Below are 24,862 nucleotides of genomic sequence, written 5' to 3' on the forward strand. Positions count from 1 at the left end.
AGGAAGACAAGTGTTTAACAATGGGCATAAGGAGGACAGGAAGACAATTGTTTAACAATGGGGCATAAGGAGGACAGGAAGACAATTGTTGCAATGGGGCATGAGGAGCACAGATAGGAAGACAAGCGTTTAACAATGGGGGATAAGGAGGACAGGAAGACAATTGTTTAACAATGGGGCGTAAGGACAACAGGAAGACAATTGTTTAACAATGGGGCATAAGGAAGACAGGAAGACAATTGTTTAATAATGGGGCATAAGGAGGACAGGAAGACAATTGACCTGCTGTGGGGCATGAGAGCACACAAGAAAGGGATAGGAAGACAAGTGTTTAACAACTGGGCATAAGGAGAACAGGAAGACAAGTGTTTACCAATGGGACATAAGGAGGACAGAAAGACAATTGTTTAACAATGGGGCATAAGGAGGACAGGAAGACAATTGTTTAACAATGGGGCATGAGGAGCACACAAGAAGGATAGGAAGACAAGTGTTTAACAATGGGGGATAAGGAGGACAGGAAGACAATTGTTTAACAATGGGGCATAAGGAGGACAGGAAGACAATTGTTTAACAATGGGCATGAGGAGCACACAAGAAGGATAGGAAGCCAAGTGTTTAACAACTGGGCATAAGGAGAACAGGAAGACAAGTGTTTAACAATGGGACATAAGGAGGACAGGAAGACAATTGTTTAACAATGGGGCATAAGGAGGACAGGAAGACAACTGTTTAACAATGGGGCATGAGGAGCACACAAGAAGGATAGGAAGACAAGTGTTTAACAATGGGGCATAAGGAGGAAAGGAAGACAAGTGTTTAACAATGGGGCATGAGGAGCACACAAGAAGAATAGGAAGACAAGTGTTTAACAATTGGGCATAAGGAGGACAGGAAGACAAGTGTTTAACAATTGGGCATAAGGAGGACAGGAAGACAAGTGCTTAACAATGGGGCATAAGGAGGACAGAAAGACAAGTGTTTAACAATGGGTCATGAGGAGGACGCAAGGAGGACAAAAGACAAGTGTTTATCAATGGGGAATGAGGAGGACACAAGGAGGATAGGAGGACGTGTTTAGTAATGGGGAATGAGGAAGACACATTGAGGATAGGAAGATAAGTGTTCAGCAATGGGGAACAAGGAAGACACAAGGAGAATAGGAAGACAAGTGTTTAACAATGGGCATAAGGAGGACAGGAAGACAAGTGTTTAACAACGGGGCATGAGGAGAACGCAAGGAGGATAGAAGACAAGCATTTATCAATGGGGAATGAGGAGGACACAAGGATGATAGGAGGACAAGTGTTTAGTAATGGGGAATGAGGAAGACACAAGAAGGATAGGAAGACAAGTGTTTAGCGATGGGGAATAAGGGAGACACAAGGAGAATAGAAAGACAAGTGTTTAACAATGGGGCATAAAGAGGACAGGAAGACAAGTGTTTAACAATGGGCATGAGGAGGACGCAAGGAGGACAGAAGACAAGTTTTTTTCGATGGGGAATGATGAGGACGCAAGGAGGATAGGAAGAAAAGTGTTTAGTAATGGGGAATGAGGAAGACAAGGAGGATGGGAAGACAAGTGTTTAGCAATGGGGAATAAGGAAGACACAAGGAGAATAGGACGACAAGTGTTTAACAACGGGGCATGGGGAGGCCACAAAGAATATAGAAAAACAATGGAAGGGAGAAATGGGAAGTGCTAATTAGAAGCAAATGAGAGTGCGATGGGAAAGGGAAATCGCAGGATACTGCAGATAAGAAATCACTAAGCCCCAGGTCCAGGAAACAAAGCAATAGTCTTTCTTCCTCAGAAAGTTAAAATCTTAATTTATCGACAGAGAATGAATAAAGTAAACATGATTAAAAGAAGGAAATATGAAGAAAATATATGTATCAAAATCAATCATTAAATGAACAAAATGCAAAGCAGCAATTCATAGCGACGCAAATATAAGCATCAAGTGAGATTACTTATTTGCATAGGTGATCATGCAATCTGAAAAATTTATGGAAACGTGACGAAACTTACGATCGAGTAAAATACTAAGATGAAAATCAGTGTGAGCACGACGACCCACCCTCGGAGGAAAATAGTGAATTGAAGTAAGAGCGATATACTTACAGGGCCGTGGTAGTCGACCGTCTGCGTGCGAAGATGGCCGGATTCCGTGGTGGAGTGTCGTCCCTGACTTTGGGCTCGACCACCTGCAGCAACGGCGTGATGCGGTCGACGCTGCTCTTGCGCAGTCGCGTCTCGGAGGGGGCGGCACGGGTGGTTCGTGCGCTCCTGAAGGAGACATCGAATTCGCGCCCCCAGACTGTCGCTTTTCAGATCTGAATCTGGTGATGAGTTTCATGTCAAGGCAAAGCATGGTGAGAGAGTGCAAGAGCTTCCTTCGATTTTGTGTGAAATCTGTCTAGAGAAGAGATGCTTAGGGGGTTGGGGGGGATCTTGGTTAGAAGCCCTTGTTGTTGTTGCTGGTGCTCTAGCTGCTGCGTGATTTTCAAAAGGGGGCACCTCACTGCACTAGAGCGGGCCGCATGTTGTCAATGGGCAGAAGGCGAAGAGCCATCATCATCGTTACAGGGATCTCGTCACAAACCCTTTTCTCAGCTACGTGTCGATCGCTAGCCATGATGGCCGATTTCAGATGACGGAGACGAAGAGGTGGTCAGGATGACGTCGGGAGGGAGATGAAACAAAGTTCTTTACATGTTGATCTTCAGGTAAAATAAAAACCCTTCAGGAGGAAAATCAGGAAAAAAATAAAAGGTGTTTCAGTGTCCTACTTGGCTAGCATGAGGAAAACGAAGCGTCCTCTCATTCTATCACTGCAAGTTCACCATTTTTTCCTCCAGTCGGAGGGATGATTTTGATGAGGTCCTCACTGTTTTCCTGCGGCGGATCCATCGAAGTCGTGGCGCCCTTGTGTGGTATCCCCCCGGGCGCCTATGACAAGAAAACAGGAGTCGAGAAGTTAGGCAAGGCATGACATTTAATAACATTTGCTAAAATACCTAATTATTCTAACTGATGGGATGATTCAGAACCAAGATCAGATGTGACTGGCGTGGAGGGAGAAGTAAGATGTTAGGGTAAGAGGCAGAAGCATACCAAAAGAGGGAATGGGTTATTCCAAGACACTGTTTCGGGAAAGGGGAGGATGAAGGAAAAGTAAGAAGAGAGAAAGCTAGAATTATGGAAATGTGGTAGGTAGAGGGAGGGCAATAAGATCCATGAGGCTGTGTCAGACGGGGGGAGGGGAGAGAAGTAGAATGAACAGGAGGAAAGCAGAGATGATGAGGGGGCAGGGGCGGCATATGAGAAAAAAGGGAATGGGAGAAAGTCATTCTGACAGAGGGAGGAGGGATTTCGATGGACTAAGAAAAGGGAGGGGAAAGGAATAAGCAGAGGTGTTTAGGGGAACGGGTGTATGTAGGAAGAAGCAAGGAGAGGGGACGAAAACAGAAACTAATAATAGGAGATAGCATATGCGGCGTTTGAGATGGAAAGATGAAATGGGAAATTTTCCTGACACTTTGTATAAGAACCGATGGTCCTCGTTCCTTGCCGGGCGTGTCTAAAACGAGGGCAAGTGTGTGTATGTGTGCGTGTGCCTTCAGACTTACTTAAAACGAAACGGATCGTTACACAAAGACAAACAATGGTTTTCCCTAATTTTTTATCTGCCTCCCCTTGAAGAAGAGAGAGACACGGAAATGCTATTGTTTCATCAAAGTTCGTGAAAGAATTTTGATTGAATTGGTAATGTATGGAGATTTGATATTCTCCTCTGGCCTCCCACCACTCCTATACCCACCCACCCCCACCCCCATCCAGCCATGACACCCGCTCCTCTCCACGACATCTTTCTCAATCTTACAAAACATCCAGAGCGCGTTCACCGACATACGCGTCCTTTGATTGCAAAGACTCTCTCTGCGGTATATTTCATTTCCGTCTATCTTAAGGGTTTCTCAATTATTGAGAGTCTCTATTGATAAGAAAAACTTTGGCTTTTAATGATACAAAACACACACTCTCTCGTTCTCTCTCACTCTCTCCACCTCAATTTTTGAGTGAGTCTGTAATAAGAAAACTTGACTTCTATGATACAAGCTCCCACCCCTACCCCTTGCCCCTCCCAACTGTTTTCTAAACGAGTCTATTAAGAAAACTTGGCCTCTATGATGAAAAGTACGGAACAGCGATAAAAGAGCCACGATAATTACATTCCGCTCAGGTATTGTGTACCTGGGCGAAGTCCCCCTAATGAAAACATACATGATTCACGACATCAGATGACCACGATATTCCCGGGAGAAGAAATCTCTCTCTCTCTCTTTTTCTCTAAAGTCTCCACTTTGACCGACCATCGATTTTTCTTTCTTCTCTTTTTTTCTTTTTTTTGTAAGATCGTCTACTCAGCTTCCGAAATAATGAACTGCCGATGGAGTTTCAAAGAAGAGGTGAATAATTGAAAGGACTGACCGCTTTTAATCTACCTTGGAAAGAGCCAAGGGATATATTAAATAAAATATATATAATCGGACAGAAGGGAAATTCGACAGGGACTGAAATATTCATGAAAAAAAAGCAGAAACAAGATGAGGACTTGATAAAGATGAGAATAAACACAAAAAAATATATAATCTGGCAAAGGGGAAATTCAACAAAGGACTGAAAAACTCTAGAAAAAAATAAGGTACATAAAAATAAAAAAAAACTGAAAACAGAACAAAAGGGAGAGAATAAAAGTGATTTAAAATATTTCTTTAGAACCTTCAATGATTCTAATAATAATAAAAAAAAATATATGATGCCTGGACTCGCCCCGAACATTTTTTTTCTCTTTTGTTAACAAGAACTCTGTACAACTTACAATTATGATAATGTTATGCATAAAGTTAGAATACCAAGGCTTCGTTAAACGAGAACACATTCTTTGCGTTTCAACAAAATAAGGAGCTCATTTTTTTTATACTTTTTTTCCTGTTTATTTCATTTACTCTTTATAATTTATTATGTTCTAAATCACCCCCCCCCTTTTTTAAGCGTTACTGAATATGAATTCGCACTATGCATAAAAGGTTTTTAATTGTAAATCAAAGATTTACTGTATAAAATCAATCGAAGATCGTACGATGATATTTAAAAACTAGTATGAAGGTAAATGCATATGCAAAAGTACAAACATATACACATACATACACACATAAATACACGCACAAAAATTATGAAGAAATCAAGAAGCTGGGAGGAATACATACATACATACATACATACATACATACATACATACATACTCATTCGATACACTTTTCACAACGCAGCCTAAAATCCAAATAAAAAGAATATACAGAGATTCTGACGTAGCAGGACTCGACCCGCATCCGGAGTATCAGAACGAGGTCACGTTACCCACAGACGTCATAATTTCTTCATATTCTTCCATTTGGATCTTGAGAAGAATAAATAACGCAAGAGAAATAAAAAATTAAAACAGAACATTAAATAACAACGAAAAATAAACATAGAGAGTAACAAATAAATTGCAAGAAGCCAGACTCGTAACCGCCGGCATATACGGTGTGTATATATATATATATATATATATATATATATATATATATATATATATATATATATATATATATATATATATATATATATATATATATATATTCTTCTTCTTTCTTCTTTTAACGTGCTTTCCCATTTTTGTATGAAGTGGCTTGATACCTTCTTGAACTTTGATTTAGCTTTAGGGGTGAACTGCTGGTCTCGATCGGCTGCCCTACGACATCGCTTGACCCCGGTAGCGCCATTTCATGTATCATACCCGACCCAACATATTCCCAGAGCGAGAAGTTGTTGCGCGGGTAGGGCGAGTTCGAGACGTGTGAGATGTTTGTTATGTTTTTTTTTTTTTTTAGGTGTTGTAGTGGCTTTGTTTTGTGTGTATTTAGTCTATGTAACACCCATTTGCTTTTTAAGCAAACCTATCCGTTGATTACATATATGATCCCGGGATGTCTACACGGATAGCAAAGTGTCTGCCTCTCTGATCAGTCGGCTGCAATTTGAACCCACGCATACAGACCTCTACAGGTCAAGCTGCTGCTGTAACCGACTGAGCCATCAGGCTCCATATATATATATATATATATATATATATATATATATATATATATATATATATATATAAATAAATATATATATTTATTTACATATATATGTAATATATATATATATATATTTAATTTTTATTTATATATATACATAAATGTTTATGTTTATTATTATTATAGTGACAAGTGTTTCCAAAACGTGTGAAGAAATCGAGGAGCTATGAGAGCATTGTGGTTATTTCAATTACATACGTATCTGGTAAAAGGTGACTAGTAGATTCTATATGTATATGTGTGTTGTGTATGTATATATATATATATATATATATATATATGTATTTAATATATATATATATATATATATATATATATATATATATATATATATATATATATATATATATATATATATATATATATATATATATATACCTTTATCTACATCATACATACACACTTATATACAGTATATATGCACATACATTTCACGGCAGGACAGCCAGTAACCTACGTCAAGATTTTCCCCAATGTCTTTGGGCTGACTCTCCTAATCCCACCCCACACCTTGGAACAAGGGCCTCCTCCATGCCAGCTCACACTGGTTACATTCAGTACCCGGGCAGAAAGAACAGTGTTATTAATGTCAAACCTGGACAACATTTGAATATTAATGAACACATACATATATGCATTCGGTCGGAACTTCAAATACGTCCTTAATTAAGAGGGTATTGTTCTTAACGCTGAATTGATAATGAGGAGCACTCCCGGGGTAAACCCCACCCAGACGCCGTTGGGACCCTCTTCCCATTAACGTCTCTCCCATGGGGTACATCTCCCCAGGCCCCATAACCATTAATGACCATATTGTTGCGGTTGTCTTAAACTCGATAATGATTTGAGAGCTCGGCTTCCGGAAGATATGCCCAAATAAAAGAAAATATGAATTCAGTAAAAACTAGTGGCAAAAACGCCAACTGTGGCTGAGTGAAAAAAAAACGCTTGCATTTAAGAATTTGTGTAGAATACAGGTATGGGAATTAAATTCCTATCTAAGCCTACGCACTTTTACGCGCACACATTATGTATATACAATATATATGTATATATATATATATATATATATATATATATATATATATATATATATATATATATATATATATATATTTATTTATTTACACACACACACACACACACTCATATATATATATATATATATATATATATATATATATATATATATATATATATATATATATATATATATATATATATAAAATATATGTATTATGTCTGTGTGAAAAATGTGTTTGAAAGCTGAAAGTGGGGCGAGGATGCACGGAAATGCAAAGTTCAAATGTTTCTCATTCCGAATAGATATACTGTAAAATTATTTCCGCTGAGCAGTACAAAGCGGAAGCTCGGCAATGAAGTTGCATTAATATCTAATTTCCATGCAACTTTTCCCGACAATACTATGAATTACACCCTTTTATCTTTGCCCGATAACGCGCTCCTATCAAATTACACACGTGACCCTGGCAGGAATATAGGCTTTCACATTAAGAAATTATATGACGATAATGTCGTTAATAATCGTCATAGCTACTACTATCACCCAATACTGATAATAATACTGGTATTAATATCACTATTATTGTTGCTGTTTCCCTTGTTACGGAGGATATTTCTTAATCATAACAAAGACTGTAATGATACTGTTTATAGTAATTTGATTATTATTACATATCATCACCATCTCCAGTATTCCTAGGCTCTGTTAATTCGTGAAAAGCAATTGACAGCGTATGTACCTGAAACTATCAATGAAGCTTCATAAAAGAAGTATGCCCTTATATCTAATTAGCCTAGTATATTATACAGCTGGTTCTTCTCGATCAATTGTGTGTCAGGAGTTATAAGCATTATCACATAGCATTTGCAACGGATTTCGTCATGGTGGAATTACCATACTGTATCCGCCGAAGACTTTCGTAGATGCGCTGAATGTTCAACTGAACACACTGCCAATCGGATGCGCTATCAACGGACTGTACAATAAACAACCTCCGCTATGCCCACGATATGGTTCACATTTCCCCATCAGCGCAAGGTTCTTACCAACTAATCGATACCTGCCGCAGGTATGCAAACGAATTTGACGTCATTTACGACGAAATCAAGAACCGGTGCATGTTGCTCTTACCTAGATCGCTTTGGGACGTTGGAGAGTTACAAGTATTATTCCCGAATCGCCGTCTAAAGTCTGTACGTGATTCGTTTCTGTGCTCATCACCAAAGACGACCGAAGGAATATGGCTGACACACAAGAGAGAGGACGTTAACTTCTGTGCGATTAGCAAACTGATTGTAAGATTTGTATACAGTCCCGAATGTTATGCCCAGGTATTTTCATTCTGTACACTTTCAAGTCCAGAATACTGGTCAAATACGTTCCCTGTCTTAGGGGGTGGCGGTGGCGGTCGCAACTACACACAGAAAAAAATATTATAAAAGTATGTATAAACTTCGTTTAATATAAATGAATGATTATTTTTATTGTTATTACCATCGCTGTTTAAAAGGAGCAATTAATTCTTTCACTTACAATACTCGGTAGTTAAGCCCTATTCATTATTATTTCCTTCCTCTTCTGAGTTCGCTAGGAGAGAGCACTGAATAGCCCATATTATTTGCCTCTGTGTTACTCTTTTTATATAAAGGCGCAAGATTAACTGCCTAAATAACAAGGACACAAGAATGCAACATCTCTCTGAACACTCACATACAACCAATACTCACCTATACAACACAGTCACATATATACATTACATATATACATATATATATATATATATAATATATATAACTCTATATATATATATATATTATATATATATATATATATATATATATATATATATATATATATATAATTATATATATATATATATATATATATATATATATATATATATATATATATATATATATATTATATTAGTCTTTTCCTAATAAATAAAGGAGAAAGTATGTAATCAAAATGCTACTTCCATGCCTTTGATGTAAATGATGAATTACTTTGCAGTAGCCTAAGCCTTCAAAACACCATCAGCTTCATGCCACCCTCTCTCTCTCTCTCTCTCTCTTTTCTATATATATATATATATATATATATATATATATATATATATATATATATATATACAATATATATACAGTATATATATACTATATATATATACATATATATATGTATATATATATATATATATATATATATATATATATATATATATATATATATAACTATATACATATATATATATATATACGTTTAGCAACAGAGAAATACCATTAACTAGTATGAAGGCAAATCACATATCAACCAACACAAATGTTGTTCTTGAGTTAAGGAACAAAACTAAAAAAAAAAAAGCAAAACAAAACAAATGAACAAGAATAAGAACGACTGAGTATTACTGGTAATATCTGAATTACAAGTAAAATGACTGAAATTACTGAAAATGATAAGTCATCACTGAAAAGCGACTTCACTTTTTTCAAAATGAGCCAAAATGACATGACATCTGGAAAATGACGTCAGGAACAATGCATGGCATTTCTGATGAATCCTTTGTCCAGTAAAGACAGCCTCATGATGTGTGCATGTACGCATGTATATTATATATATATATATATATATATATATATATATATATATATATATATATATATATATATATATATATATATATATACACACACCTATATATATATATTATAGATAGATAAATAGATAGATGGAAATATGCCAAAACAACTATTGGCAGTACTACCAAGCCGTTTTAGTACATACATTTTATGGCAGTTGTCTGTGAAGTCATTACTATCACAGTATCGATGAAAATGAATACACGTAGCATTATTATTATTATTATTATTATATTATTATTATTATTAACCAAACAAAACTTACAAATGTCTTGCTGCGACACGTTTGAACGTACGTTAGGGAATGTTAATTCTCAATGGAACATTGAAGTCAATCTATGGCTAATTATTATTATTATTATTATTATTATTATTATTATTATTATTATTATTATTATTGTATATGCATAAACTGAATAGAGATGCGACCCCGCGCACAGCCACAGAAGCCCCAACCATCATCCCCTTTGTTGACCCCCCTAAGCAACAGATAAATGTCACGTCCTTAATACTACTCGAGACCAGAACGTCGGACAAAACGAGCACCGAATCTCCTTTCCTGGTCCTTCAAAAGCCTTTTCACAAATGCAGATGAATAAAGTTTATGAATAAAGTCCGCCTCTCGCGGCTCGCCCGAAATGTTTGCAGCGCTCTGAATATGGAAGCGTTGAAATGACTATGCAACATATACTAATGAGAGGCAGGACATTTTTTCTAAATGCTGCCTGCGCAGGTGCGCTGAATGGCCTTTTTTTTTGTTTTTTTTTTATCAAGCCCGTTGAATTTCCAACGTTTGTCAGCAAAATGTAGTCTCTCCTGACACTTTTTTAAAGAGGAAACAAGTTAAAAATACGCCGAAGTTTCTTCGGCGCAATCGAGTTTTCTGTCCGGTGGTGGTCTCAGCCACGGCCCATAAAACTCTTAGCCGCGGCCCATGAAACTCAGCCACGGTCCGGTGATGGCCCATGTTGTTGGTACTTACAGGGCTGCCATAAGTACGATTACGGTTAACTTTAACCTTAAACAAAATAAAAACTACAGAGGCTAGAGGGCTGCAATTTGGAATGTTTGATGATTGGGGGGTGGGTGATCAACACACCAAATTGCAGCCCTCTACCTCAGTAGCTTTTAAGGTGGACGGACAGACAAAGCCGGCACAATAGTTTTCTTTTACAGAAAGCTAAAACCTCAAAACGCTGAGAAACGAAACGGGACAAACGATGTGAGAGAGAAGGAAAAGTCTATACCAGATATATTCATACTTGTGAATCTTGTACTGCACTAACGATACTGAACATTAAACCACCATCAGGTCGGAAAAGAAACCATAGAAACACAAAATACGAAAATATTAAATTAACAAGGATTCTAAGAGTATTACTACAGCAAAGCATGTCACCAAAATGACCCCATTTAAGCCTCTCTATAAGATATTTCCAGTTGCTGAAATATTAAGGAAGACTATTATGTTTTTTTTTCTTTTTAAGGATTAACTCCGACAATTTTCTCTGGCAAGATATGCTGGTGACACAAGAATTTCCCGATGGCACCTCGTTTTATATGATGGTCATCATCAAAGCCACAAGGCCCATCAACCGGAATTCATTTAAAAGTCCTACTAAGTGGAGTATGCATGACAAATGTGAAGTCTCCGTGGCTTTGGTCTCCTATCTGTATTTCCTTTTATCTTCTCTTACTTCCTAATGAGCACCATATTCTTTGGATGCTTGAATTTCAAGTCAATGGCCCCTGTGGGCTTGTTCCTTATGAATAGGGTTCAACTTCTGAATAACAACAATAAAAATGAGGTTCTGAATGAAGTCTACGGAATTTGGATCCAAATATTCACCTTGAAAAATGCCCACTGACAGACAGACAGGCAGAGAGACAAAGAGGAAAAGACGGACTTCCGTGCATGGTCGTCTATCTTTACACCAGGCTCTCGACTTCGTCCGTCAGGACTTATAATTACATAACCTGATGACGTTAAGAGGTAAAATTAACCCTAGATCGTCTTCAATCATTTTGGTTGCGTGAATTAACTTTCAAAACAAATAAATCAACGACATACGAGAAATATGAAGAATTAAAACTAACTCAAGATTAAAATATTTACATTTTCTTAATTCATGAATTTTTTAATTCTCTTACCAAAAAAAAAAAAAAAGAATAAGGACAAACAGCGACCCATTCCACCTTCATCCATTCAAATGACAATAGGACAACTTCCCCACAAGCGCCGCACAACACAAATTGAACAAGGGCACCGCACGCCAATGCATGTTATTACACCGGTTTCAATATGCATGCGAATCAACGACTGTGCTCAAACACACGCACGAACACGCGTGCCGACATGTAAAGCCAACGATACGACATAAATGAATGTATCACGGTTACGAAACAACATATTCATAGGGTAACTCGGGAAAGTCGATTCTAAACAGCCATTCGGATATTATCGCTTCCAGTAGGTGTCTGTATGTACGTACACACACACACTTATATATATGTGTATATATATATATATATATATATATATATATATATATATATATATATATATATATATATATATATATATAATTCATTTTCGTGAATAAAGAGGTGGCTACAAAAATAACAAGAAAATAATCACAGGCAAGGCCTCGCTCTAGGTCCCCACCTTTCCCCCTCTCTCTCTCTCTGTACTGTATATACTGTGTGTATATATATATATATATATATATATATATATATATATATATATATATATATATATATATATATATATATACATACATATTATATTACACACACACATATGTATATATATACATATATATATGTGTGTGTGTGTGTGTGTGTGTGTGTACGTGTTTGTACTGTTTACACAAATACAATGTGTGTTTTAGAGGCTTGAATTCTCACCACGAAAATTGGTCAAATCAAGAGGCCTAGACGATGAGTATTATTCTGAAATGTATTCGGAACATTTATAAACAAATTTAAATAAATTCTAGAGCCAATGACAAAGCCGGCTTGGTTATTAGCTCCGGATTACGTCATTGGTGATGATGAGAGATGACTTACTAAATACAGAGAAGACCAAGAGCGCCTGATGTCTATGCCATGAAACGCCAATAACGAGTCAGAATGTTTTAGAGAGAGAGAGAGAGAGAGAGAGAGAGAGAGAGAGAGAGAGAGAGAGAGAATTCGGGCAGCGTTCGTTCACCTTTTTCGTCTTCACAACTTCGCAGGGAATGTCTTGTCAAACGAGTATTTTTATGGTAGAATTTCCTAGTTTACGGCTGAGAGAATACGAACCAAAAGGATTCCTTACTGGCTTGCTTTGGCGCACCCGATACCCCTTCCTCTTCCCCCCCCCCACCCACGTAGAGCTTTGTACTTATGCCTAAGATAAGAAAGGTTCCCAAGGAGTGGAGTAAAATATTTCATGTGATACATACATACATGCATACATACATACATACATATATATATATATATATATATATATATATATATATATATATATATATATATATATATATATATATATATATCAGAAAAAAGAAATTACAGAGTGGAAAGTACTTTAGTGTAATTACAAGATGTGATAATTACAAGTAAGTATATGGCACTCTGTCGTTTCTTGTCCAGCTTTTCCTGTGGTGTCAGCTGATAAACAAATCACTTACATATTTTCTGTGATTTTCTAGTATACATACATACATACATACATACATACATACATACATACATACATACATACATACTGAAATGATGTGTGAAAAAACTTTCATGACGTTGATGGTAATACCGACGATGACGGCAGAAAATTTCGATATACTTAGAACGGAATTTATACCAAGACACCACTGGTGCGCATGTTTATACAAATTTAAGTTTCTTTACGCACACGCGTACTTAAAAATTTTAATCATCGTGGTTGCAACCTTACTGAAATTTCACAACTGGAAATAATAAAAGTCTAAAAGTCATCCATTATATAATTTTTCATCTTCGCCCTTCCAAAGCCTCCCAACCTCCGACGTTTATAACAAAATCAAACTTTTTCCTTTTTATCCGAGACATCTCATAAAAATTCCTGATTCCTTTAAGGATTACGTAGGTAACCTAGCACACCACTAATCCTACTGAAGGGAACAGAGTGGGGGAAAGGTGGGGGATGGGAAAAGGTGAGGTGGGTGGGTGGGGAACTTTTAATAAGTGGAAATATGGCCACCGTTCCACTTTATGACCTATTGAGAAAATGTACGGCGTTCTATGGCAAGGTACCTTCCGCTCACGTCACAGCTGGTGGAGTCAGCTTAGGTCACGGATGCTCGTGATGGTTATAAGCACGAGAAAGGGGGTGGGGGAGCTACAAGGGCTGGAGGTGTTCTGGGAGAAATGAGGGACACAGGAGTCTTAACCACTTCACTGCAAGAAGACAATTTACGACGTCGTTAAGATACATGGGTTGAAGACATTGGACTATTTTTAATCATTCTTTACAACAAAACAAGTAAAAAATGCGCCAAAGTTTCTTCGGCGCAATCGAGTTTTCTGTATAGCGTATAATGCTGAATGACCCGCAGCCCATGAAGCTTTCAGCCAGGGCCCGATGATGACCTGCCCTATAGCGTTGCCAGACGCAGGATTATGGCTAAATTTAACCTTAAATGAAATAAAAACTACTGAGGCTAGAGGGCTGCAATTTGGTATGTTTGATGACTGGAGGGTGGATGATCAACATATAAGTTCACAGCCCTCTAGCCTCAATAGTTTTTAAGATCAGAGGGCGGACAGAAAAAGTGCGGACAGAAAATGTGCGGACAGACAGACAAAGCCATCTCAATAGTCTTCTTTTACAGAACACTAAAAAAGAAAGAGATTAATACTGTCAAGAAAGAAGAAAGTTTCTAAGCATATCAAGTTTACATGCAGTGTCGTGTATCAGCCTCCAAAAGCCACTACACACGGCAGCAGCTACAGGCAGATTACGCCACAGAGTAGGCTAATCTCCAATGGAATCTGTTTCAAGGGTGAGCTAGGAAGCTCGGGAGAGTTGGGCTTCGAGTATTAATATTTGCTAAGAGGACCTTGTCACGTACAAGACTTGAATGTGGGTCGAGTAGATGGAGATTTCAAACTCACTCACTCAAGATGCAGGATTTTTGGGACTCACTGTGATACACTGCTATTCCCAACAGACATCCTAAAGACTGCCATAAGTTTCAAGGAATGGTCTTAGAAACTTAAACGATTATTTCAAAATTTATTTTTTTACGTTTTCTCTATTTTCATTATTTTTTTTCCAACTTGATTTTAGTTTAACAGGAAAACTCTGACAGCAGCAAACACCAGAACCTTTTACAAGAAAGGACAACGGACCTGATTAGTATGTGCCATTTAATCTGCAATTTTTTTCCGCCAAAATCCTTCTAATAATACGAAAAACTGCTTCCACTAAAGGCATCATTTTCTAGCAGAGGTAGAATATTCTATGAGACCCAAAAGGTAGCAGCAATACAGTACAGTTGTGTACTCACATCTACAAAAAAAAATTATGAGAGAAAAAATAAGAGGCTTCGTATAACCTCAAAAAGGAAACCAGAACTCGGTCTCATTAATGAGGAAAGAGTAAAAAGGAACCCAAGTCTCGACGCACTTACTTTTCTTGAGCCCTTCTAATTTTTTATTTCATCGATTTGCTGCCCACAGCCTTCTATCTAAGATTATAATTAAATAAAATTATAATAATAAACAAACGGTTAACAACACAGGTTACTATAACTCTTCTATTTGAAACACCTGCATACGCATCTCACGTATTTTCGAGCAATAACGCTACAAATATTATCACCGAGGTCTTCAACATTTCAGGCATAAAATAATTCCGCTGTCGATTATGTAACAAATTGTGTAATAATAATGATTACTGACAAGTAATATCCCACTACATTTATAACGCATACATTTGACTTATCAGCAAATGCATATTCTCAGTCAATTTCTCCAAACATAGCAAACAAACAAACATGCACTATGCGCCTGCACACATACACACACACACACACACACACATATATATATATATATATATATATATATATATATATATATATATATATATATATATATATATATATATATATATATATATATATATATATATATATATATATATATATATATATATATATATATATATATATATATATATATATATTGCACGCACACATCAAGTTCAATCGCCCTGATATGAAGGAAAATCCTCATGATCTGATCGGAAATATTGCATGTATATATTTTCAAGACTCCCTCTTCCAATCAAATAATACAATAGATCCTGGAGCGAATTTTTGATAACAATTCATATCCATCAAAGCGAAACGCTACTAAGTCAAATCCTTGTTACATTGAAAAAAGAAAAAATGGAACAGTAAACACGGTCATCAATTAATGCCTTAAAGGTAAACTGAATAACACGCGGGGAGTTGATTCAAGGCCGTGGGATCGGCCCTTACATAACTCGCTAGCGATTCGAACGCGCGCAGGCGGTTCTGCGTTCGTGTACCAGATGCTATATCGATTCTACATACGCTTTTAATTGAGAGTAAGCGGAGGACCGAATCAAAGCCTTTTCGAACAGCTACGATTTTATATAAAAATGTGTGGCTTAATTTAACGCTAAAAAAAAAAAATCTAAAAGCCTCTCTGGTCGGTTGCTGAATATAAACCAAAGGCGTTCTCGAACAGTTGCTGCTTCTTTGAATACGTGGATCATGCGACCGCAAACGAACACAATCCTGCTTAATAATGTCAAGTTTGTCAGAGGAACACAACCCAACCCGACGAAAACGAAAAATGTAAAGTCATCAAATAAACCAAAATGAAAATGTCCCCAAAAGATTGATGATTCGTGAAACGCGGATCAAATGAAGATATATGAACTCAGTAGGAAACCGAACACGTCTCTGCACTGAAACGGCAAACTGAATCAAACGAACACAACCGAATACATTCTCAGACGGTAGAGGATTCTTGAAACAGGGTCAAACAAACAAAGACGAACCAGATGAAAATTTGAATACATCTTTGCACGATCATTGTAAACCGAAATGGTATAGAGTAGATCAAGTCGCTGAACGGTAGACGACTTACGAAACATGAATCCAAACTAAAATGAACGCCTTGAATTCGAACGCGTCCAGGTGCCTTCGCCTGTACTCAGACTGAAAACATCTCGACATCAACACGAGCGCTTCCTCGTCAGTCGAGCCGTCAAACAATACGAACTGATCTCCTGTAAAACGAATAAAACGAAATATAAAAGCGAAACCAAAACGAGCCAGCTTCGGCCTCAGTTAAACGGACGGGCGATTCTCCTCTAATGGCAAGGCCTCACGCAGAAGTCGATCCGTGGAAGCAAAAGAAACAGCATTCGACATTTTATGTCGATATGCGAGCGTCGAATAAAGTAAAGAGGGGCGCAATGGGTTTATGTAAAGGGGAGAGGGGGAGGAAAAGTGGGGAACGAGAAAACAAAGTTGAGGAGGAAGAGGAAGAAAGGAATGTGAGGTGCAGAGGAGTAGCTAAATAGGGGAGGGGGGCGTGTGGCAGCAAGGAGGGAGAATAGGTAGAGAGGGGACAAAAAAAAGGGGGGGGGGAATTAGGAATATGAGTAAATGGGAGATGACAGAAGAGAGGGAACAGAAACAGGAGTCTATGGAGAAGGAAGAGAGATAGCAGATGAAAGAGCAGAGAGTGACAAGAGAGTAGGAAGAATAAGAATTGTCAAAGACATAAAATAAAAAAAAAGAAGAGTAGGAAACGAAGATGGAAGAGAACGAAACGGTGTAAGAAGAGGAGTAGAAGCAGTAAAAGGAGGAGGAAGAGGAGTAGAAGTAGTAAAAGGAGGAAGAAGAGTAGAAGCAGTAAAAGGAGGAGGAAGAGGAGTAGAAGCAGTAATAGGAGGATGAAAAAGAGGAAAATGAGAAGCTAAAAGGGAAAGTAAAACGCAGAATTACTGGCAGGAGAGAGAGAGAGAGAAAGAGAGAGAGAGAGAGAGAGAGAGAGAGAGAGAGAGAGAGGTAAGGGGTAAAAGGGGAGGTAAGAAATAAGAAAATGAGGGTACGACGTTGATGGTCCGCGGTAGAGAATTCTTCCTGGGGTTCAAATACATTCATTATTTAGTCTGAAAAAGATGAGACTATTCACATAAATTCATAAAAGGAACAAAATTGCGTTCATTATTACTTCTAATAACTAAAAAAAAAACAACCCACATTACTAGAATAAAGAGGAGATTAAAACATATTGCAACCTCTTTCTTCCTTCAAAATACTTTTTATATGATCGTCACAGGTGAAGAGAAGGGAAGACAGCTGTAAGAGCCATATATATATATATATATATATATATATATATATATATATATATATATATATATATATATATATATATATATATATATAATAATAATATATATATATATATATATATATATATATATATATATATATATATATATATATATATATATATATATATATAAAGAAGAAAAGAGGTTACAATATGTTTTAACCTCCTCTTTATTCTAATAATAATGTGGGTTGGGTTTTTTTTAGTTACTGGAAGTAATAATGAACGCAATTTTGTTCCTTTTATGAATTTATGTGAATAGTCTCATCTTTTTCGGACTAAATAATCAATGTATTTGAACTGGCAGGAAGAAAAGGCAACCATCAACGTCGTACCCTCATTTTCTTATTTCTTACCCCCTTTTCTCTCCTTAACGGTCATATCATAAGTAGCCGCGCGTGTATAAGTGACTAAGCAACGTCCTAGCATTTGTAATACTCATTAAAAGCCTCATTGCGTAATTTGTTTTGGCAGACGTTTTATGAACTCAACCCTTCTGTATATATATATATATATATATATATATATATATATATATATATATATATATATATATATATATATATATATATATATATATATGTATATATATATATATATATATATATATATATATATATATATATATATAGAAAGAATCTACTGGTCACTTTTACCAGACACATATGTAATTCTAATAGCCACGATGCCCTCTTAACTTCTCGAATTCTTCGCGCTTATTTGGATATGCTTGTAACTACGAAGCCGTGACATCCAAACACAAGAAATTGAAGACTTGTGATTTGCCGGTCATGGAGACGAACCTGGTCACCTTAGCCACAAGGAGGTCACGTTGCCAAACCTGAATATCCAAAAAAGCGCGAAGAATTCAGAAGTTAAGAGGGCATTGTGGTTGTTAGAATTACACACACACACACACACACACACACACATATATATATATATATATATATATATATATATATATATATATATATATATATGTATGTATGTATGTATGTATGTATATATATATATATATATATATATATATATATATATATATATATATATATATATATATATATATAATGGTATTACATTAATGGCTATGACGCTTTTATAACTGGAAAGTCCATTAAATGCTATTATGTATTAAGTGCTTTATTAGAAACTTAAGTTTATAAGTGGGAGCTCCAACAAAGAAAGAATAGCATATTTCAAACCTCCTTTAATGATAACAATTTTTAAATGTTAATTTTATTGACGTGTAAAAAAATACATTGCTGTAAACTCCTTCCTGGTAAAGACGTGTTTGGAGGTTTCATTAATGATCAAATTGTTGTATGTAGACTCCATTAAGAATTATATTAATATGATGTTCCAGTTAGACTGATATGTACATTCAACGGCTACATTCCAGTATTTAGCTGCAGGCATCAAAACGTCCACACTGTCTGTCTGAAAGCTCAGTTGAAGATATCAATGCTTACTTAAAGGCCGTACAAATGGTCATAACACATATATGGAGTCGTTCGCTTTATTAATGACAATAATGTATCTCTAGATGCTAGATGTCCCATTAATGACCACGGTGTGCAATTGGAGGCTCCATTAATGACCATAATGTAATTTGGAGGCTCCATTTACGAGGGAAGACAAGGTTAGGCTATAGGACAATTGTCAATCACCTCAGTGAACAATCCATAAGCGGTTTACCACCTCTCCCGCTGCCATTCCAGATGGGAGAGGGGGAGAAGGGTACGGCAACCTTCCATAGAGCGACATCCCTCTTCCATAACTCCTTTACCGAGGAACTTCCAAAGCACTAAGGAAAGGACGGAAATGGCCAGCTGGAAAAATGCATACATAAAGAGAGAGAGAGAGAGAGAGAGAGAGAGAGAGAGAGAGAGAGAGAGAGAGAGAGAGAGAGAGAGAGAGAGAGAGAGAGCACTAAAACAATTCACCATTCTAACATTTATTTCTAAGGACAAAAATTGTGCAACAAAAGTGATACCATTGCAAAATTGCAAGCTTATGAAAAATTGTCCCATCCCTAGCGTCCTTTCTTGCTAGATCTGAATCGTTTTAAAGGTATGACAGAGTTTGACACTTAACTTCTGGATTTGATCTTAAATTTTACACAGAATTGTGAATTATTTGTTATTCATATCGACCACGCATTCATATGAACAAGCCAAAAGGACACTAAATATTATTGCACTTTTCTACGTAACAGAATTCAGTAACTGAGAAATAAAATAACTGACCATTATTTATTTAGAGACATTCAAGAACCCCAGAATACAGTATTACATTCGCACTTAGATTTCCGTAATATATTTTAAAATTAAATACCATCCTTGAGACGAACCAACCAACAATTTAATCATATGACATTTTAACAAATAAGAACCAGTCAGTACAAAAAAAGTAAAAAATAAAAAAAATGAAAGTGATTGCTATCCGGATCTGTCTCAAAATATAATTAACTCTTTCTTGTCAATTACTTCAAAACATAAAAAAAACTTTTCCTGAAAACACCCAAAAGTTTTTTGATATATATATTCTGCGGGTAGAGAGAAACGAGTGAATACATAACGTCCGTCCAAATCCTTAAATATTTCGATAAAGCGTGAAACAAAGACATAATTTTATACGATAAGAAAAGTAAAATATAAATATTACAAATTGTACACGATACGAAAAGTAAAATATGATTGCTTAACGGCATCAAGAAGCGTCTGAGCAACACGAGCTAACATAGTCTTGCAGCATTACAAACAATTCTACGTAATTCAGAAAACAAATGTTGGTAAACACATGCTTTATCCCACAGTTTCACGCCTATACAGCAAAATTAAGTGGATGAAACTGTAACTGGTAAATCCTTTTCTCGTTGAGGAAACTTCTCTTTCCTCTGAAATACATTAAGAATATTCAATATGTACAAATGATTTTATTTTTTGTCGCATATTCTGATATAATGAAGAGTTTCCTAACCTTCGTTAACAAGAAACGATAAAGATACATGCAATTAAAAGGACGAGAGAGAGAGAGAGAGAGAGAGAGAGAGAGAGAGAAAGAGAGAGAGAATCTAATTCTGACCAAATAGAAAACGTCTTAATGCCTTCCACCCTCCCATCCATTCAAGTGTGGATGTTCAAGCTGACGTGGATTCTCTATCTCTTGACCAAAAGAAGCAGACTAGGACTACTGTATAAGGACAGTAGAAGAAAAAAACAAGAAGAGAGGAAAACAAAGATAATAAAAAAGGTGAAATATCCTTCGCAGTGTGACGCTCCAGTAATTCTACACACGTAACACGTACAGGCGACAATGCTCCGTACATAAAAATGCAAGAGAATAACTTTTATGATTTCAGCAAAGTCACAACAAACGTTTATATATATATATATATATATATATATATATATATATATATATATATATATATATATATATATATATATATATATTATATGTGTGTGTGCGCGATATGTGCGTATGTACATATGCACGTTTGTGCGTGTTATGTTAGGGGATAATGCTTAATTGCTTAGATAACTTTTTTGGATACGTCCTCTGTCTGCGATCCTATTATACCAAAAAGAAGTATATATGAATACCATACATGTATATCTGATTTATAAGTAAAAAGTATGCATATACATTCTGAAGAACGACGATAAAGAGTCTCTCTCTTTCTCTCTCTCTCTCTCTCTCTCTCTCTCTCTCTCTATACGATCGGAATCTTCGAGCAGAATTATCCAAGAAATAAGTTTCTCATGTCCATGCATGTTTGTTTCTTCTCTTCATTTGCTAGTCTTTGGCCGGATGTAAGTTATTGATTTATTATAGGTCATTAAAAAATCTATATGTAAATGTATGTACATGTTTATAAGTATACATATGCATTTATATATACATATAATATATACAGTATATACACAAATACACAGACATATATATACATATATATATAATATATATAATGTATACATACATATATATATATATATATATATATATATGAATATATACATATACACACACACACACACACACACACACACATATATATATATATATATATATATATATATATATATATATATATATATATATATATATATATTGCATCTATATACAGAAAATTTTGATCAATGTTAAGCACAAGGCTACTGGTCACTAACACATTTGTCCTAAACTTGCAGGATCATGGACGAAAATTAGCCGCTTTCTAGCTTGCACACAAGACTCACTGGCAGTGTGTCGAAACCCAGGCATATGCCTTGCATATTCTTGGGAGTACCCGGCCATTGAGATCCTTCCTACTAATACCTTTTTCACTTCATTTACATATACATACATTTATGTATGTATATTATAAAATATATATGTATATAAAAAAATATATATATATATATATATATATATATATTATTATACATATTACATATATATATATATATATATATATATATATATATATATATATATATATATATATATATATATATATATATATATATATATATATATATATATATACATATATATATGCGCGTGTGTGCGTGTATATGTGAGTGTTGCTGTGTTATTTCACCTGTGATATTGTTACATAGATTGCTGTGACGAGAACACAAAATCGAATACGTTTAACACAAGTCAGGAAAGCTTGAATATGAATTTTTAATACATTTGCTCAGATGAAATTGAAATACATAAAAAAGCGAAGTTATAAGACAGGATATTGAGTAAAATATCATTACCAATGAAATACGTTACACCTGCACTTGGGGAGGGCTGGGTGACGTCTACGCCAATATCATTTAATCCAATTGCTTAAAAAAAATAGCTTATATAAGCAAAATCCGACGGGACGGGCGACCTACTAGCATACCTATTCCGGAACTGAAGAAAACAAGAAAAGGGCTTAACCCTGAAGGAAGTGAGAGTTACAAAAAGGAGGTAAAGGAAAAAGAGGATACAGAAATTCAATGCATGTTCCCCTAACAGACACAGCAAAGGGAAATAACAGGGGGTTCACCCTCACCGTCCAAAATAGACTAACTGGCAACTCGGCTCCAGCCTTTAATTGGGAGTCGTATTTTTTTCCCGAAGAACAAACAGGAGAGAAGAGGGAGGAATGACTATTGTATTTACCAATTACTCAGACATTATAATGCAAGAGTTTATCATATCAGAGAGAGAGAGAGAGAGAGAGAGAGAGAGAGAGAGAGAGAGAGAGAGAGAGAGAGAGAGTGCGTACAAAATCGAAGGATCTTTAGCGTTACAAAAAAATATATGATTTCCGACGGCTATGTTAAAGATTATAAAGACCCAAAATGAAGAAGAAAGAAATAGACGAGTGGACTGATAACGTTTTAACTTTTCTACAATTCGTTTTTATATTTAATCCGGAAAAGTATTTTTCATTGTTAATCAAATTGATTTAATAGAGTTGCACTGACAAGTCAAATATGACAAGAGAGAGAGAGAGAGAGAGAGAGAGAGAGAGAGAGAGAGAGAGAGAGAGAGAGAGAGAGAATTTATGAAACATCCCAGACTTCAACATTATCAACATTTGTAAGTTTAAATTCGGTTTTTTTTTTTTTTTGGTTTATCCGTCTCCTGCAAAACCTACGATACTTTTGTATGACACTTGAGAGGTACAGTAGACACTGGTGACCGAGGTATAAACAAGAAAAATACTTTTAAAAATAACACCCACTCGTTGTGCTCATCACTGACATTTCAACTTCACGTTTTTGAGAAAGACACAATTCTCCCTCTCTCTCTCTCTCATACATTTACTTCTCCACATTTGTCTTCCCTATCAATTCTCCCACAGCCATCTTCTCACACACCTTCCAGGTTCTCATATTCCATCGAAATCAATCACTCCTTCCAGAAACCCCACTACCTTCTACACTGAAACTCTCTCTCTCTCTCTCTCTCTCTCTAATGATTTCATAAGGAGAAGAGGGGGAAGGATATGGCCAGAGAGGACCAGTATTTGGATACTGGGATGGTCAATGGATAAGTTGGATCAATAGAGAGCGACTGTGAATTTGACGCTGGAAGACAAACAGCGCACAAGAGAGGCCGCGACACTGATAGTGACCGGAGGCTGATAGCAGTGATGAGCCGCCTTTATGAGCGGTGACGGTTAAGTGCCGCCAAGCGGTCATGACAATAACCATTTACATGCTAATGGTCTCATGGTAAATGTGGAAGGGCAACACATACCACTGTCGCTCTATGGGCCGGGGATGGGCGCAGGGGTTGTGATTGATGTGGTGCCGCGGACTGGGGAAAGGTACAGTGCGATAACGATGTTTTATGAACAGGGTCACGGGGAGATGATGATTCCAATGTGAGGGAAATCAGAGATGAATTCCTGCGATTAGGTCCCTGGTTCAAAAGAATCAATCTCATTCTAAAATCAGAGCGATAATGACCTCCCTTTATAAAGAGTCCTGATTGGTTCACACTTAATACCTTAATCTATGAAAAATTTACAAAATATACACTCTCGAATCATGGATATAACAGTATCTTTCTTTTACATAATGTATTTCTTAATAAATGTCTTTTATTAAGGCGGTATC

At 36.2% G+C, this 24,862-nt stretch overlaps 1 protein-coding gene across 1 annotated transcript in view; it reads right to left on the reverse strand.

The window, feature by feature from the left end:
• LOC136844410 (GTPase-activating Rap/Ran-GAP domain-like protein 3) overlaps positions 1–24,862 on the reverse strand; it is a 907,028-nt gene that overhangs the window by 707,399 nt on the left and 174,767 nt on the right. Inside the window, 2 exon segments of the mRNA XM_067113570.1 lie at positions 2,128–2,239; positions 2,242–2,955. Of these exon segments, the coding sequence (XP_066969671.1) occupies positions 2,128–2,239; positions 2,242–2,377 (248 nt within the window). The 5' untranslated portion in view covers positions 2,378–2,955.

The sequence above is a fragment of the Macrobrachium rosenbergii genome, chromosome 12, assembly GCF_040412425.1.
Source record: "Macrobrachium rosenbergii isolate ZJJX-2024 chromosome 12, ASM4041242v1, whole genome shotgun sequence".
Classification (NCBI taxonomy): Eukaryota; Metazoa; Arthropoda; class Malacostraca; order Decapoda; family Palaemonidae; genus Macrobrachium; species Macrobrachium rosenbergii.